This window comes from Hypomesus nipponensis, chromosome 21 (assembly GCF_054491055.1).
Source record: "Hypomesus nipponensis isolate SF chromosome 21, ASM5449105v1, whole genome shotgun sequence".
NCBI classification, from domain to species: Eukaryota; Metazoa; Chordata; class Actinopteri; order Osmeriformes; family Osmeridae; genus Hypomesus; species Hypomesus nipponensis.
The window spans coordinates 13,968,724-13,986,812 of NC_140381.1; the positions used below are offsets into that span (position 1 = coordinate 13,968,724).

The following is an 18,089-nucleotide window of genomic DNA, read 5'->3' on the forward strand; positions in this document are numbered from 1 at the left end:
CTCTATACAAAAACACAATTCACACTGCTATCTAAATGACATGGCTGCTGGCTCTTAATGGATAGTCATAGACAACAATAGCAAGAGGAATGGTAGGAGTGGTTGTTTTGTTCAGACATCTGTAGCCAAATGTGGTCTTGCAAGAAGCTGTGTAGTGAAGATTATTCCAAATCCTGTGAACTCTTGTGAAGATTATTCCAGAACAATGTATTTTCCCACACTCAAATAGGCTACTCTTGTGTGCACATATTTTTGATGCTGACAAATAATTAAATGACATGACATTATATGTGGTCTTAAATAATATTGTATTTGTTTACCTGATTAGCATTTGGGTCATGTTTTTATTGTAAATAAACCTATGCTTAAGTCTAACAAGTACAACCAGTAAACAAAAGGTATAAAAAATATATTTCACCCATTTAAAGCATTATTTTATGTATTGTTTTGCGGCATACAAATTATTTTTTTTTAAATTCTGCAGAACTCTACAGCAAAACAGTAAGTAGATGACACTGCAATTTCAGTAATTTTCACAGTTTAAATGTGCTTGTGTTTGTTCAATTTTAAGACAATTGCCAAACTGACCCTTGGAACATGGTTGTCCTTTGTTAATATGTAGCATTTGAGTACACTACATCAACTGATGCAACCTAGTCTAATGCTGTAAAAACACAAGTAAAAAGGATGTACCAGAAAAATACTCAACCTTTAACCTCATCTGAGGAATGACTCAGTACAAAAAAACACAAAGCAGCTGAGATTCAAATATGACGTTTGTTGTTTATTCATTGCTTTGAATATATATTTTAAATAATAAATAATATTAATATTTAATAATATTAAATATTCTGCAAGCATCCTCCTTTGAATCATATTCTTAGGTTGGCAAGAACTTTTTAACTTAGGTCCATGTTTGCCATTCTTCCATGTTTTGAGCTTGAGCTTGACTGCTTTTCACCATTCAAACTGAATTGAAGGATAAAAGCTGTTTCAGTGTTTAGCATTCTCAAATTCAACTGCCATGGTGACCTTGCAAACCCATCATGTATTCTATTTTGTTCTTTTTGCTTCTGGAACCAGTCTGCGTTTCTCTGCACCACAGCAGCAGACAACTACTTCAGCTATGAGAGATCAGCATGCTGAAGTACTGCTTTTGTCTGTAACCAGAGTGGGCCCCTGCCAACCTCTACCCCCCACCGTCTTCTTCTAAATAACCCTCTGTTCAACTACTGTCCAGAATAGGTTTTATGGGATGATAAAAGGGCAACAGAAAGTCACACTTCCGAAAAATGATTTGAATGGTACCATGAAAGAGTGTAGTTCTGGCCATTACAGGTCTAAATTTACTTTACTTGATATACTATTCCACCATCTAGTTGCCACATACTGTATATATGTATATATGTACCGATGATCCACAACGATTTAGGGTATTTTGAAGATTATTACATCCTGATTGTAATGACCAATTGTGGATATAGCTGGATTTAAAGGAAAGGATTGGTATTTTTCCTCTGTACATGTGGCATCTCCAATTAAACTGAGTGTAACAGAACCAATGTTCAAAACCTCACACAATATAATATTTACTGTAGACCCCCTCCAATTATGTTACAGTGAGGGTGGAATTGGAGGTAGGGAGGTGAAAGAAAGTACAGTTTAGAGAAGGACAGGAAAAAAGATCCCTAAACCTTTCATACACTTCCTGGAATCATCCCTCTTATGTGTGATCAGACACTATCAGGCGTTGATTCAGGCTTCACTGGTGTGGCTGGGTTCTGCACACGGATCTATTGAATACACTGTGTAAAGCTAGCTTAATAGAGCTCAACCATATAAAATAATTATTTATTTATTTTTGTCGGAAGGGGTGTTTGCAAGGAGGTTGATGACATTTTTGTTTTTAACATTGAAAGTCCACTCCCTTAACATGACTCTATGACCTCACCATGCAATCCACAAGGGACACACAGGAAGTCAGTAGAAATCTCATAATGTTACCTATATGCCACAGAATGTTCATTCAACAGGGAGGCAAGAAGGAAACAAGCTTTGTGCTGACTCGTTTGAAAGTCCAGTCGCAGAGTTGCATTATATGAAATAAAAATATATGATTTATGGATCCTCTCTGTTGACAGCATGATTATAGGGCTGGGCTGGGCTGGCCTTGGTCAAGGACTGACCCCACAGCTTGATGTTATAAGGTTATTTAAATATGTTGCTGCAAGGCCGTAAACATGGACATGGGGGTCAACATTGGGGGAAATCTGCAGGGGAGTCTGAGGGTCCCCCCCTGAAAACGTTCTTTTCTTATTAATTTACACATGCTATTAACTTTGATTTTTTTTAGGACAGCGTGCGTGGTTGCAAAAAGGATCTTGAAATATGTTTGGGATGAAGGATGCTTTAATCAACTCTCTTTTCCTGATACATCCTTGTCAAAACAAAAGGATTTAAATTATATTGTGGTCTTTGTTAAATTGTATTAATAATGAGATTTGTGTTCACCCAACCCAGGAAATATGGTCACTCGATAGTAGATGGTGTTACAGAGATACAAGGACAATCATTAAATCAATAGCTGCTAGTCTGACTGTTATTATGGTATACTCAAGTCCCATATTAGTCTCTTTGTTCCTGAAACTAAAGGCAAAGGACTGTGGTTAGTAGGTCAAGGTCACGAATGTGAATGGTACTGAAATAAAATAATATCCTAGACATTTAACCCTGAAATACTGTATCTACATGAGGTAATTACCAGTGAATATTTTTTATTTCAAGAAATAATTAAAAAGTGGCCCTATTCTTTTATTTAAGAGAGAGACCTCCTGTAGTTTGTATCAAAACCAATAATTACTTCTGGTAAAATTACAATGGATGCTCCAAATATATTAAGTGTCAATCACTTTGCGCTATATTGTAGCATTGAAGTGAACACCGTGTAAATGGAAACTGTTTAAAAGCCTTGGAAGGGACATTCAGTGTTAACAGCGATATTATCATGCAGTTCAAATTTTTTTCCTTTTCCACATCATTTTTGGCGCTCAAAGTCCTCCAAACCAAACCTGAACATCAACAAATGATCTTAATGCTCAGATGGTAGAATAAGATCTCTCAGCATCTTAAAGGCATCTCAAAAATCTCAAGACAAAGCATTGATCCTATGTCTGCTTCCCTAAATGCAGTCACTTGGGAGACATGTCTATACTAATAATGACAATATTTTTATTTTTATACTTTTTACCCAATACCTCCCTCCCCCCAAAATATATTAATTAGAATTGATTGCATTTAACTTCCTAAACAGCCTAAGGGTCCTAGAATTGACCTGCCAGAAATGGCATTGAGATGACTTTCTCATTTTTCATGAACCATCTTGGTTGTTCTATTTTTCTCTCCTCCTTAACTTTTGTAGACTCCTTGCGGGATTTGTTTTGTGTCACCTCAGCTGTGAAGAGCTTTTAACACTTGCTCATATTCTGTTAATTGTTTGAGGCTTGTAGCCAGTTGCTGTATACAGTACACACCACACTTTTATCAATCCTACAATGTTCTCAAAGATGTGTGTGCTTTATAGTGAGGCCAAATGCTAGCTTTATGCAACATTCCTCAATCCTTCCCAAGATTCAGTTAGATGGACAGTTGTGGAAGAAAGAAATACTGTTTCTTTTGTTGCTTCGAGTTCTCCAATCCTCCTCTTCTCTCCCCAAATCCTCAAGGGGACTCTAGCAATCCAACACTATGTTGCTCTGTTCATCTTTATGTTACCATGTTGCTATAAATCCACAGGAATGTATTGACAGATTAGATGTCTGTTCATAGTCCCTTCGCCTACTGAAGTCAAAGGCAGGATGCAGGATCTGGAGCTAGGAAGAGGATATGAAGCAGGAAAAAGATTGTTAGCATTGATTGTTAGTGGGATTTGTGTTTAAACACATTGTTTAGGGCGTTTAAGGGGCTAGACTGGCAATCATATTTTGGCAAGATAGTTTTTTTTGGGTGATTCCAACTTTACCATACCATATGTTCATTTTGACATTTGTTTTGTGTCTCCATCTAATGGCAACAAATTACCAAAGGGTGGATGGGCTGATTGTCAGCACAGTTGTTTGTGGTTGTACAGGTGGTTGTCTGTGTGCATTTATGTATGTACGTGTGGTATATAATTGTATATGTGCATCTGTGATGTTCATTGTTTATTCTCACAATATTCAAATTGTTAATGTAGAGTTTCAAATTTGACACTACAGTATTCACTCTTCAATTCTTCAAACATGACTGTCCACAGTAAAAGATGTATATCATTACTGAGATAGAGAAACAGCCGTTTCTGACTAATCTTTCTTTACGTAATCAGAATTGCATTCATTTTTGTCATTTTGTTTAATTGTGTGTGTGTGTGGGAGAAAAAAAGACTGAGGTCAACTTTTTTATTATTTTAAATTGCTGATGGCTCTTCAGTCTTGTCAAACAAACCACTGTTTGCTAAAAGTCCATGTGAAAAGCCTTGGAAGGGCATCCTTACACTCCTAGGCGTAGCAAACTCTGTGTGCGGCCAACAAGGTCATTCTACAAGAGCGAAGCGAAGAACAATTGAATCCAATGCTTACGTCTTTGTCTGGATAAGGAATGCAATAACAGGAAAATTGGGGAGGATTATAAATAAACCCATCAAGTGTTCATGGAAGTGAACTCCAAGCCAGAGGGTGGGATATGCACTTCACCATGTGGCTGAATATAAACAGGATAGCCCTTGCCCCCACTTAGATTTTTTAAACTTTGGACAAGTATGAGAGCAGCCAAGAAGGTAGGGTATCAAAGTTTGATACCAAATGTGGGCCTACTAATGGGGAGTAATGGGTATATTGGCAATAACACAGATTTAAAACAGTTATTTACTGATATCAACATATTGATTTGTCTCTCATTGAAAAAAGTTTTTTTTACAAAGATGATATCAAACATCATTTTAAAATGTAAAATTTTATTTTTTTTGCTTGCAGATGAGCGTGAGGCAGTGCAAAAGAAGACCTTCACCAAATGGGTCAACTCCCACCTGTCCAGGGTGTCCTGCCGCATCACCGACCTGTACATGGACCTGAGGGATGGACGCATGCTCATCAAACTACTGGAAGTGCTCTCCGGCGAGAGGCTGGTAGGTGCACATGCACATGCACACACACATACACTCGTGGTCAGAGGGGATCTCTGAAAAGACTGGTGAGTATAGCACAGACTTGGGTTCGGTATTGATCCCTTAGATGAGCATGATCCCTAACAGTTTTACTTTCAAAATGTCATGAAAAATACAAATGTATGTGCATTCAAATCATAGCATCTGTTTTACCTGTATTTGGACAAGGCCTAATTTGAGGCTGTATAAATAGAAAGTACCTAATTATCATATATATATCTATTACGCAGTATTCAAAAACTATTGGTTCATGTGGTAGTGGCAACAGTTAAGTCAGCTTTTTGCTGTTTTTAGGTACTGCCTTTTCTGTTTCAGGGCAACCTGTCATGAAGAGCTGTGCCGTCAGTCCACTATCATGGACAAGGCTCCTGATAAGATATCTCTCTCTCTATATTCAAATACCCAACACAGCACTCATAGGCCTGTTTCCCCAAGGACACTCCAGTATTTGACTATGAGGTCATCATTGTGTGGACCTGGAAACGAGTGTTTGTCAGTGTTGTATTCTGCTTGGCTGTATTTTCCTGTACAGTGTGCCCTCATTCTTCTTCTTCTTAGGAAAGAAACTCTTGCATGAATTCCTTCTGACACACCTTCAGTGTGTAATGTGAGTTGAGTTTCTGCACAGCAATCTGCCAGGTTGATGCAAAGTCCTCTACCAGATTAGGTTTCCAGGAAATTGTGAGAAACATGAGAATTGAGTGTACTATTTATGAACATTCTAATGTGTCTCGTATGTCCCCCAGTGGACCCTAGTTTCATCTATTGGGATTTTTGGTCAGTACATTTAAACTTAAATCGACTTAACGATGTTACGGATCATTCCAGTTAAATTGAGATATTACACCCTGGCACAGGTGTGCTGTAATCATGCTTTGCCAATATCCTAACAAATATTGATGTTCTCAATCAAGTGCCCCAAAAAATACTTTTAAATCCTTAGTACTGTGGCCACAGGCATGCACGCACACACACACACACACACACACACACACACACGTACTACTTTTAGAGTACAGTCTTTTTCATAATGATATAAATCCAAAAGAGCAGTTTTATAACATGGTTGTGGGAACTGGTCATAGGACTGACAGCTGTTGCCAGCATCACCCTTCCCCCCTGCTGTAAAACCACACCTCAGTGCAAAGTCTCACAGGCCACACAGCTGCAAGTTATTCATTCACTTCCAACAGCATGAAATGGTGATAGGGAGATACTGTTCATAACAAACTGACAGTGACATGGACTGAGCACAAACCTGTTATCAATTAATTCAAACTGCGTACACCAGAGCAGAACTTGACAATAAGTGTAACGCTCACAACTGTCATTTCTATACCCATTGTCATTTATTAAGGAAACAGTTTAGAGAGTAAAAAAATTAATAATATATGATGTCATGAATAACTCCATTCCCACACCATGAAAGTGTACTTTAATTTGCTCACTTACTTTGGTTGTATTTAACTTTGAAACTCTTTGTGATAAATGAAAGGTAACCCCTTAACATAGTACATTGTATGTAATGTGCATGATATATACAGACACAGTTATTGATACAGTTCTTTTTTTTTTTACATATCAATTTAATCAAATCATGTCATCCATACCATACCAAGGCCATTCTGAAATGTTTTAATTGGACTATCAAGGCCATCATTCATCAACCATGTAAGGAGGCTGTAATATACATTTTTGTATATCTTAAGAAGTAAATATCTCTCTTCTCTCTCAAGCCCAAGCCCACCAAGGGGCGCATGCGCATCCACTGCCTGGAGAACGTGGACAAGGCCCTGCAGTTCCTCAAGGAGCAGAGAGTCCACCTGGAGAATATGGGCTCCCACGACATTGTGGACGGCAACCATCGCCTCACCCTGGGGCTCATCTGGACCATCATCCTCAGGTTCCAGGTAAATAGGATTGAACACACTCACTTAACTGTAAGACAATCCATACCTGTTTCAAGCGCCTTTTATTATAACATACTTTTAGAGAACCAGAAAAAAAGACCAAAAACTTGCATGAAAGACCATATACTCCAAAGTTTGTCCTAGTAACTTGGTATGTTGGTTTTTATTTTAAATGATTTTAACTCTCATCTACATTAATTAATTGGAGATAAATGTACATAAAAGATCTAACGATTGAAAGTAGAAATTGTTACAATACCTTGAAGACTAAGGGCAATGGTTGAGGGGGACTTGGCATATTGGATACAATGTCCTGTCTTGATGTAGCCTGGCTTCCAGCCCAACTTAGCCCCACCCACAACAAAAATTTGGTCGGGAAGTTGGGTCTGGACCAATGAAATTGCCAGGGTGGGCTTTATACGATGATGGACAGATGATCAACAGTAATGTAATCAACAACGTCACGAAAGTTGTTGTTCGTTTGTGATTGGTTGTAGGTCTATCCAATTGAGCGAAGAGGCATTTGTTTTACGAGTTTGGTTGAAACATGCCCCATAGTCACAGCCCAACGGAGAGTTATCAGACTCATATTCTCACTAGAATTATGAATATGACAACGTCAAGCTAGTCTTGATGTACTGTTGATGTGATAAGTCTCTTGATAAATAAGGAAATCTGTTGACAAAATCTCCTAGATTGAGTTTGGCTGCCATGTATTGCATTTCAGATTGACCAGAAATGTAATAATTGAATATTGTATGTTAGTCTTAGTCAGTACTGTAGCGGGGTGTGGTCGTTTAAGAATAGATATAATTGATCTATAATCAAGTGTTGAATCATTGGGGCACCACCTTGATATCGTTTTCGGGACATCAAGGAAACCTAGGTTTAACATGTAATAATCAGTATTCTGAAGGAATTAATTTGTTCTAAGAGAAGAGCAGATCATAACAACAGTGAAAACGCACACGTCAAAATCTATTTTACAAATAATTTCTTAAAGTAAATATGGATAGTATTAACAAGTTAGATTATGAATTTGATATGAGATTGGTTCCAATGAACAGAATGAAATGGTCTAACTTAAAGAAAGACAGAAATTGTACAGTCAACTAGAGAGCATACAATTTCTGGGGAAATTGTGAGTGTGTGCTTGTGGCTGCCCCAGCTTTCCATACACTCCTGGTGTTTACATATTTCAAAAAGCATTTAAGTGTATGACTACAGTTCTGACCATTGTGTTCCCTTGATAATAAGTTTGTAAAAATGACATGCATCACTCAGATGGAGGAGAGGTGATACTGGTTGGTTGGAAGAGAAGGAGGCCAAATGTAGCTCATGAAGATGCAGCGCTAGATAACTTATTAAATTGTAATCAGATATAAACAACTTGTTGGTTGCCCTATTATGTCCTATTATCCTCCTATTATCGCCCTATTATGTAATTTGAACGCCCTGAACGGCATCATTTGAGTAATGAGGGCAAGCGTAGGCTTATTGATTACTTAAAAAACGTTAAGTTTCATTATGCATCATAGAGGAGCCTAGTTAGAGAAGGATTTAGCAGTTTAATATTAGAAGCCTATTTTATTAATAATTTTCAGAGTAACCTCAAACCTTTCTTTTGTTTCTTTGACCTTACATTTTCTTTGAGGGCTTAGTGGTCTCGGTTTAACATCATTATTTATAGCGACATAATTACCGGACACTGTTAGCTCGCAATGTAGACAAAGAATGCCCCTGCAACAAAGTTGTAACCTGGTAACAAGTAGCCAGCTAGAAACCGAGCAGAAGTTTGTAGCCATATAAAGGCCTATAAATATAGGCTACTTGATTTGGCTGCAAGATTCGCTGATTTTGAGTGTCCAAGATATGATGGATTCTGATCTGGATCAACAGTCTAGCCATGTAGCTAAGGCTTGTCCGGGAAGAGTACATTTTTTTTTAACGGCAAGTCTGGAAGATCAATTTAGGCTAGTGCTACTTGCCCCGATGCACTGGACAAGTTATTAAAACTCAAACAAAATAAAATGCAATGTTAGGCCTACTTCACGTTATGTGCCACTCGTTACGTCTATCGATTTTATTTGAGCGAATTCTGCATCAGTAAAACCACCAACCCAAGATCTCTACAGACCAGCTAATTTCCTGCTCAACACTTCAACGGGGGCTTATTACTTGAAAGATGAATTAGGCTATTTACGGTCGTCTCAGTTACACCATGAGGGGTTGGAAATACTGTGATTTGCTTAAGAAGGCAAATGGCTAGTAAAACATAACATTTCATAATAATTTCAATAAATCAAGCAGCGCAGCAAGACCCAGTAAAATGTATATCCTACAGCTAAGCAAGGCTGAAGCAGGCTGACATTAATTATTTTCATGAACAGACAAAGTTTTGACATTGACAAAGTTTAGGCTGTGGCAATGAAGTTCAGGTTAGTAGTCAGATACTTTCACCTATTGAAAAACTTTTGAGTAAGGGGAAAGCCAAACATGTTCCGTCGCCGTTTGACTTTCTAAACATCTCTAAAGAGATGTTTTTGTTAGCTACTCATTAGTGTCTCGGGTAGGCTACAGCGTTGCAGTGAGCCGCCACACTGATTTGAAACCACAGGTAATGGTCATTTCACCAACAAATCGTTTATTAATGTCAAAATAAATCCTACAACAAAAACGTATTTGTGAGGAATGTTTATTTTAACGATTGAAAACAGATGCATCATGACCACTGTAGTATGTGTTGCCCAAGCAACAGAGGCTAATGTCATGATGCTAATGCTTCAGTGAAATAGTAGACTACCGTTTCCGAAAGTAGATGTGGGCCTACTTACTTAATAATATCAGCTAATATTGTACATTACATTTCACAATTATGTTTCACACCACAAAGTAAAATGATTAAATATCACCCTGGCCTCTTTGCTTGTGGCGTTTCTGCAGCTGCCTTGCAGACTAGTATCCCCCAAGTTAACAGATGGGAAACTAATGTTCTGCTAGAGATAGTCACGCGAGTTTTCGTGACGTTGGTGACGTTAGTGGCGTCAGTGACTGTGGCTAGCAAGTTAGCCACCGTTAGCTTCACTTTTTGCCACAAAAACGTAATTTCTACTTAAACCGTGCAATGGAACATAAATCCCAATACAACCAACGCAATCGCTACCGAGACGAACCTTTTGACATCGCCGTTGTCTATGTAGTCCAAATATTGAGGCATCCTTAGGGGGGCGAAAAGAAACAATAAATAATAAATAATATATATGTGAGATAACAATGGTTTGTGCTCGCCGAAGGCAAGCACACCCCAATGATTACACCCTTACAAGTCATAAACATGGCTCACGTCAATGCTACGGGGAGGAAAGAGCATTAGCCATAGTTAAGTTTGATCAGGGTTGATCAATAAGTTGAGGGCTCTTCGCCAATCCAAAGTCAAAGCGCGGCTGCGCTGCAGGGATCATGAGACAGAGTATGCATGATTTCAGTCAGGTCGCAATTAAAATAGTATTTTGGGTAGACTACATCTGCAGAATCGTTCAGGTAATTGTTGCGATCACTAATCCTGTGAATCCCAGGAGAATCTTGGCGAGACCTTTTGGAACCCCAATCTTGATGTCGTTTACCATGCCATCATTGGAATTGCTGGAATCAGAGATCGATTGTCAACTTAGATTTTTATACAGTTCAGATTTAGGAGGAGTCCGTTTCTGAACTCAGAAGTTGATTGGGGGAAGCTGGGTTCTCAACTCCCCCTTCCCTCCTTAACACCTCCCAAAGGTTTGAATTGGTATCTGGCTGGTTCATAATAGTGTACAAATATTGATCTGGACATTTGTACAGTCACAAAATAGAATTGAATGATTGTTTAATAATATCAGCTTTGTGTAGATACCATGGATGACTTGGTTATCTTTAAGGAAGAAGAAGTAGGCCAAGTTACTAGAATCAAGATGACAGTAAACACAACATTATAACAAATTAGCAAACATTACACAAATATTCCTCTCATAATTTTTGACCTACTCTTGCGGTAAACGTTCCTTAAAGTTCTGGTAAGGTATGTTCAGAGACGACAAATGCATGTTGGACATGTGTCATCTCAAGCAGACCCTTTGAAGCTTGCAAGCTAGCAGGAAGTAATCACATGCAGAGTGGGGAGGTCCCCCTCCAACTCTATGGTTAATTTGCATGAGCGTTTGGTGGGTAATCAGCACACTGAGGGTGTCAAGAAAGCTGATTAGGTTTGACTGATGTGGTTGGATCAGACTCTACAGGTGTGACAGGATGTCGGCTCTGTGTGGTCTGGCTGACATTGCTACAGTACATAATCATTACATATTAGAACATACAGTAATTTACATGTGTATCATTCCTCATTCATCACAAATCTTTAAGTCTGGACAGATGTAATAATAAAATGCAACCAATTTTTTGTACTTAGTTGTATCCTGTAGGCATTCCATTTATCAGTATTCTCGGATTAAAATATGCATGTGGTTAATGTACAGTTAGAGGGATTTTGTTGTGGTTATTTTCTCAACTGTCTAATTAAAAGAATTGTAGGATGTTTATGAAAGCTCACTGGTGGCTGCTGTGGTTTTGTCTGTGTCACAGATTCAGGATATCAGCGTGGAAACAGAGGACAACAAGGAGAAGAGATCGGCCAAAGATGCCCTTTTGCTCTGGTGTCAAATGAAAACTGCTGGGTAAGTGACTGACAAAGAAAAAAATATGCCTGATGTCTATGTCAGGAACTGACAGGATTTTCTGGGGGGGATGGAAATGTCCAGTAGAATAATGATGGTATCTATCATTTATACATTTACCTTTAAACCCAGTTAAGCACTGTATGTTGACTCAAGACTAACTTTTTGCCTTGGTTGTACTGATGCGCCTAACTTTTTTATTTAGGTGCACCATATTTTATTTATCACGCTCCATATATATTCCTATATATTATGTAAATTATCTTAAACAAGAATAAGGTGTAGGTAAATACTTTTTTTATTTGAAGCACAATTATACTGTTCATAAAAATACAGATCTTTTAAGTGCTTTATTGAGCTGCCAAACTAAAACATTTTAATCAAAATAAAACATTTAAAAATAGAAAGTGCTACTGTTTAAAGTGCTTCCCTGAACTGAGACCAAACATTTTAATGTCTCAAAGTCTTATAGCGGGTCCCCCCTTGCTGTCGCATGCCCTTCAGATGGCCAACACCAGTAATTTGGCCTTCTTGCCCTTTGGCCTTGGCTAAACCAGCTTGCCACACTCTCCCTAGCATCAAAATCCTAGCTCCATGGGTTAGCTCCATGGCCCAGCTCTGTAACTCAGGGGTGGGCAATTTATTTTTACAAGGGGCCACATGAGAAACCAGAAATGTGTGGGAGGGCCGAATCAATGATAATTTGAGCTTAATTCTGCTCACTATTTATTTTCTCCGATGTTTGAGATGGATATGCAAGGACAGCTGACAGGTGATGATCCGGGTCTGCAGCTTAACTAGCAAATCATCAGTGGCCCGTGCCCACTGAATCAGTCAAGTTCCTATTATGTCCGTGTTAGTTTTTTTCTTTAGTCCTTTATTGCCGATTCAAATTGTAATCTTCAACACAGCGACCGGTTCTCCACAAACTAAGAACACAGCTTTGACTTTGAACTCAGTAAACAGATACTTAGAAGTCCATGTATTGTTAAAAACTCGACATTCTGTATCAACCTTTCGTATTTCATTTCCGAGGCCTCACCAACAGCTCACATATGTAAATCTCCTAATAACTGTAGTCTTTCAGGACTATATATTTACTACCGTTCAACACATACATTTATTTTTTATTTTTTATTTACCTCACGCGGGCCGGATGAGGACCAAATTGGTCGCACTCTAGAGCCCTGATTTAGTGTTATGTTCCACCATTATTGAGCTGCAAAACATTTGCTTTCAGGACTGTCACTAATTAGCTCATGTCATTTTTAATTACTGTTGTGTTCATAGATTCTGAGTTTCACTTATGTATACAAAACCTTTCAGTCAATTTATTTTTTAACTTTACCATTTCTCTTTACAGCTATCAAAATGTGAACATTCGCAATTTCTCCACCAGTTGGAGAGATGGGATGGCTTTTAACGCACTCATTCACAAGCACAGGTATTCAGACACTTCCAATTTTATTTTATTTTAGAAATATTTTTAGTTTATGGTTTCATTTTTGTTATCATTTCTGAAAAGCACTACAGTGTTTACATTCAAATGGAAAGCAGTATTTTGTTATAAATCTTTCAGGATCAGGATGGAATCCAGAATACAATATATACACTTTGTGTGCCAGAACGATTTATAAGTTGGCCAATTTCTTATCAGCCATTATGGGCTATCACAGATACACTCTGTATTGGTATCGGCGGATATACGCCAATATTATTTTGTTACTGTGATATTGTAAGCATTAGTTATATATTTGTGTTTTATTTGTGTGTTTTTTTAATTTATAGCTGCCATATATGTTTATAATGTATATATAAAGAATATTCAATGTATTGGATAAGTAAGTATTGGAATTTTTCTACTCCCTAATATTGGCATTGACCTAAATAATTCGGCATCTGTCGGGCTCTACTTTGTGTACCTACTATTTAATGTTTTCAGTCATTCCAAGAGTTGTGCATTGGTGTGTTTTTGTGAATCTTCTGTGCAGGCCAGACTTGATTGACTTTGACAAGCTAAAGAAATCCAATGCCCATCATAACCTACAAAACGCTTTCAACCTGGCAGAACAGCATCTAGGCCTAACCAAGCTCCTGGACCCAGAAGGTGAGAAAACAAATGACTATATTTCAGGCAGTAATAGTAAACAAACAGTTCACCAAAGTCTCAGGCCTTGTTGGCAGGAATTGTTTTTGTTTAAATGAATAATAATTGTTTTGTAGATATAAGCGTGGACCACCCTGATGAGAAGTCAGTCATCACCTACGTGGTGACATACTACCACTACTTCTCAAAGATGAAGGCTCTAAAAGTGGAGGGCAAGCGTATTGGGAAGGTAAGTTAAGAACTAAAGACTGTTTCCAAATGTTCCTAGTAAATCCTAGTGTCACATTTTTATACACTTGTATTCATAAAAAAGTGCTTGGTAGTCATTACTTTGCGCTAGTTGATTTATTAAGGCTTCAGAAAATGGTAATACATTTTTTTTTTAAATGATACTCCCAACAATCAATGAAACCCCCAAAATGTTATTTTTCTTATTTAAAATAATATATTGTACTGTTGTGCCTGCTTTGGTCACGAGGTGCTGGACAATGCCATTGAGACAGAGAAGATGATTGAAAAGTATGAGTCTCTTGCCTCTGATCTGCTGGAGTGGATTGAACAGACCATCATTATCCTTAACAACCGCAAGTTTGCCAACTCTTTAATGGGGGTGCAGCAGCAGCTTCAGGCCTTCAACACCTACCGCACAGTGGAGAAACCCCCTAAGTAAATAACCTAAGAGCTAGTGGTGGCCCCTCATTTATATTAGTATTGTTAAAAGGTTAATAGCAATGTTATCAAAGTATCTTTAGAATCTAAACAAAAACAAATTACCTGTTATATTTTAGGTTTACTGAAAAAGGCAATCTGGAAGTACTTCTGTTTACCATCCAGAGTAAAATGAGGGCCAACAACCAGAAAGTATACATGCCAAGGGAGGGAAAACTCATCTCTGATATTAATAAGGTAAGGACAAGTTTTCTAAAAACCTTCTTATGGGAAAGTGGCATGCTGTTTCTTTACAGTCCTGTGGATGGAATGCTTAAGATATGTTTGATGTGTGACGTGATGTGTTTAATGTCTGGACTATCTGCAGGCCTGGGAGCGACTGGAAAAGGCAGAGCATGAGCGTGAGTTGGCACTGAGGACAGAGCTGATTCGCCAGGAGAAACTGGAGCAACTGGCTCGACGGTTTGACCGCAAGGCAGCCATGAGGGAGACCTGGCTGAGTGAGAACCAACGCCTTGTTTCACAGGTACACACACAAACACACACACACACACACAATCATCTGAGGAAGAAATTATTGACATTTAATTCATATTCAAACAATATGCGGCATCTTTTCTTTCAGTTGCAGACAGTTTTTCTAATATTTATTGCAAGTATCTTTGTTTTCAGAATTGTGTAAATTGGTTTCAGATTTGATGTCCTTAGAGGATATAGCATTTCAGTTGCCCCAAAACACTGAAATGATTGAAAGGACTAAGGGAAAAGTTAACACATTTTGATGTATGCACAGCAGAAATCAACAATTTTGTCACAGTGAATGCTGATCCAATATATTGTCATACTGGCATGTTGTCATCGATTAAGTGTACACTGATCCACGGTTTCTACCCCACTTTGTCTTTCAGGACAACTTTGGCTTCGACCTGCAGGCCGTGGAAGCCGCAACTAAGAAACACGAAGCCATTGAGACAGACATTGCAGCGTACGAGGAGCGCGTGCAGGCCGTGCTGGCTGTGGCCAGAGAGCTGGAGGCGGAGAACTACCACGACATCAAGCGCATCACAGCGAGGAAGGACAACGTGATCCGTCTTTGGGAGTACCTGCTGGAGCTGCTGAAGGCCAGACGCCAGCGCCTGGAGATGAACCTGGGCTTGCAGAGGGTCTTCCAAGAGATGCTTCACATCATGGACTGGATGGACGAGATGAAGGTAGGGAGAGAGGGTGGTGGGTGGAGTTTTAAGAGATGGGAATATGAAGGTTTAACAGAGGCTGGAGGCTACATCTCATGTCATTCATATCATATTGGGGGAAACGGATAAACGGAGTATGAGGAATAGAATGAAAAATATGGCCCTCTAGATAGAGACTGAATGAAACTGCAGACAGGTATGAGATCTACCACCCTCTATAGTGCTTACCAGTACTTTAAATGGGATAGACCAAGATGCACAAAGAAATGCATCACAAAGCCTCATTTGAGAATTTGATTGTCGTTGAAGAAGTGTTGACTATGTTCTGAACGTGTCATTTCCGTCCAGATGCTCCTGCTCTCTCAGGACTATGGGAAACATTTGCTAGGAGTGGAGGACCTTCTTCAAAAGCATGCTCTGGTGGAGGCTGATATTGCCATCCAGGCTGACAGAGTAAAAAATGTCAACGCTACCGCTCAAAAGTTTGCCATCGATGGTGATAGTAAGAAATATTTTTTTACATTCTATACAAATATAAGACTTGCCAGCTTTCATTGTACCATATATTTTAAGATGCAGGTTGAACGCTTAATGCATTGTCAGAAAACTTGTGCCCATATTGCAATGAGAATTAACTCATAACTAAACCTATGTCGACTCAATAAAGCAAACTGCATGTGCAAGATAGTGTAAGGTTGTTGATGCTATGTGAACTGACCATATTTCTCCTCTCCAGGCTACAAGCCCTGTGACCCACAGGTGATCCGAGACCGAGTAGCTCATATGGAGTTCTGCTACCAGGAGCTGAGCCAGCTGGCCGCAGAACGCCGGGCTCGGCTTGAGGAATCCCGCCGCCTCTGGAAGTTCTTCTGGGAGATGGCGGAGGAGGAAGGCTGGATCCGTGAAAAGGAGCAGATCCTATCTTCATACGAGCGTGGGAAGGACCTGACAGGCGCTTTGCGTCTGCTGAGCCAGCATCGCACCCTGGAGGATGAGATGAGCGGCCGTTGCGGGCACCTCCAGCACACTATCGCCGAGGGTGAAGCCATGGCGACGTCGGGCCACTTTGGCGCCGTCAAGATCCGTGTGCGAATAGCCGACTTGCAGACGCAGTGGGCGGCTCTGGAGTCCCTCGCGGGAGTGCGGAAGGCTCATCTGGAGGAGGCCCTGGCGCTGCACCAGTTCCAGGCAGACGCGGACGACGTGGACGCTTGGACCTTGGACGCCCTGCGCATTGTGTCCAGTTGCGAGGTTGGGCATGACGAGTTCTCCACCCAGGCACTGGTCAGGAAACACAAGGATGCGGCTGCCGAGGTCGCCAGCTACCGGCCTGTCATCGATGCTCTCCATGAGCAAGCAGCCGTCCTGCCTGAAGACGAGGCAGAGTCGGAGGAGGTAAAGGGACGATTGGCGGGCATTGAGGAGCGCTACAAGGAAGTGGCTGAGCTGACTCGGCTGAGAAAGCAGGCCCTACAGGATGCACTGGCCCTGTACAAGATGTTTAGTGAGGCAGACGCCTGTGAGGTTTGGATTGACGAGAAGGAGCAGTGGCTCAATAGTATGGAGATACCAGAGAAACTGGAAGACCTAGAAGTTATTCAGCACAGGTATGTGGTCCAAATATCTGTTTTGAGTTTGTACAGGAGGCTAATTTTATCTTCCTTTCCTTTTGTTTAATGGGCTTTGTTGGCAACCTCTAATAATGATATAGATTGACATTCCTGTGTTGTATTCAGATATTATACTATTTTGTAAAACGTACCTTGAAATTTTCAAGGTATATTACAGACACCTCCATTTACATACAAGTACAGTAGAACATACAATAGTATTGTCATTAATAGAACATGAAGATGATGAACGAGATTAACTCAACATTATTTAACATAAACAAAAATGGTTATATATTTGTTTCCCTATTATCTTTGAGTCCTTTTTCAATGTATGAAGCAATGAACATTCGGTCTTCCTTTTCCAGGTTTGAGAGTCTTGAGCCAGAGATGAATAACCAGGCCTCTCGTGTGGCTGTGGTCAACCAGATTGCCAGGCAGCTGATGCACAATGGCCACCCAAGCGAGAAGGATATCAAAGCTCAACAAGACAAGCTCAACAATAGGCAAGTTGCAATTGAGAGCAAGGCTTCAGATGAGGCTTTTGTTATTTCACACAATACAATTTGTCTATGATACAGATTGTAAGATTGTTGACATCCAAGCATACAGTAGGTAAGATGTTAAATACAATATGACATTTAACAGTAAAGCTAAATAAAGCGAGTTTAAATAAGAGAAATAAGAAAAAACATGA

At 39.5% G+C, this 18,089-nt stretch overlaps 1 protein-coding gene across 3 annotated transcripts in view; it reads left to right on the forward strand.

Moving 5' to 3' along the window:
* sptbn1 (spectrin, beta, non-erythrocytic 1) overlaps positions 1 to 18,089 on the forward strand; it is a 55,604-nt gene that overhangs the window by 23,279 nt on the left and 14,236 nt on the right. For 2 of the 3 annotated variants that reach the window (XM_084684812.1, XM_084684813.1), the window contains 13 exons: positions 5,007 to 5,158; positions 6,934 to 7,107; positions 11,722 to 11,813; positions 13,177 to 13,257; positions 13,805 to 13,920; positions 14,037 to 14,149; positions 14,399 to 14,586; positions 14,709 to 14,826; positions 14,957 to 15,115; positions 15,498 to 15,800; positions 16,131 to 16,284; positions 16,519 to 17,389; positions 17,761 to 17,898. In XM_084684812.1, coding sequence (XP_084540938.1) covers positions 5,007 to 5,158; positions 6,934 to 7,107; positions 11,722 to 11,813; positions 13,177 to 13,257; positions 13,805 to 13,920; positions 14,037 to 14,149; positions 14,399 to 14,586; positions 14,709 to 14,826; positions 14,957 to 15,115; positions 15,498 to 15,800; positions 16,131 to 16,284; positions 16,519 to 17,389; positions 17,761 to 17,898 — 2,659 coding nt within the window. Of the gene's footprint in view, positions 1 to 5,006; positions 5,159 to 5,512; positions 5,805 to 6,933; positions 7,108 to 11,721; positions 11,814 to 13,176; positions 13,258 to 13,804; positions 13,921 to 14,036; positions 14,150 to 14,398; positions 14,587 to 14,708; positions 14,827 to 14,956; positions 15,116 to 15,497; positions 15,801 to 16,130; positions 16,285 to 16,518; positions 17,390 to 17,760; positions 17,899 to 18,089 lie in introns of those variants that run through there. The other variant, XM_084684814.1, reaches the window with a different exon arrangement.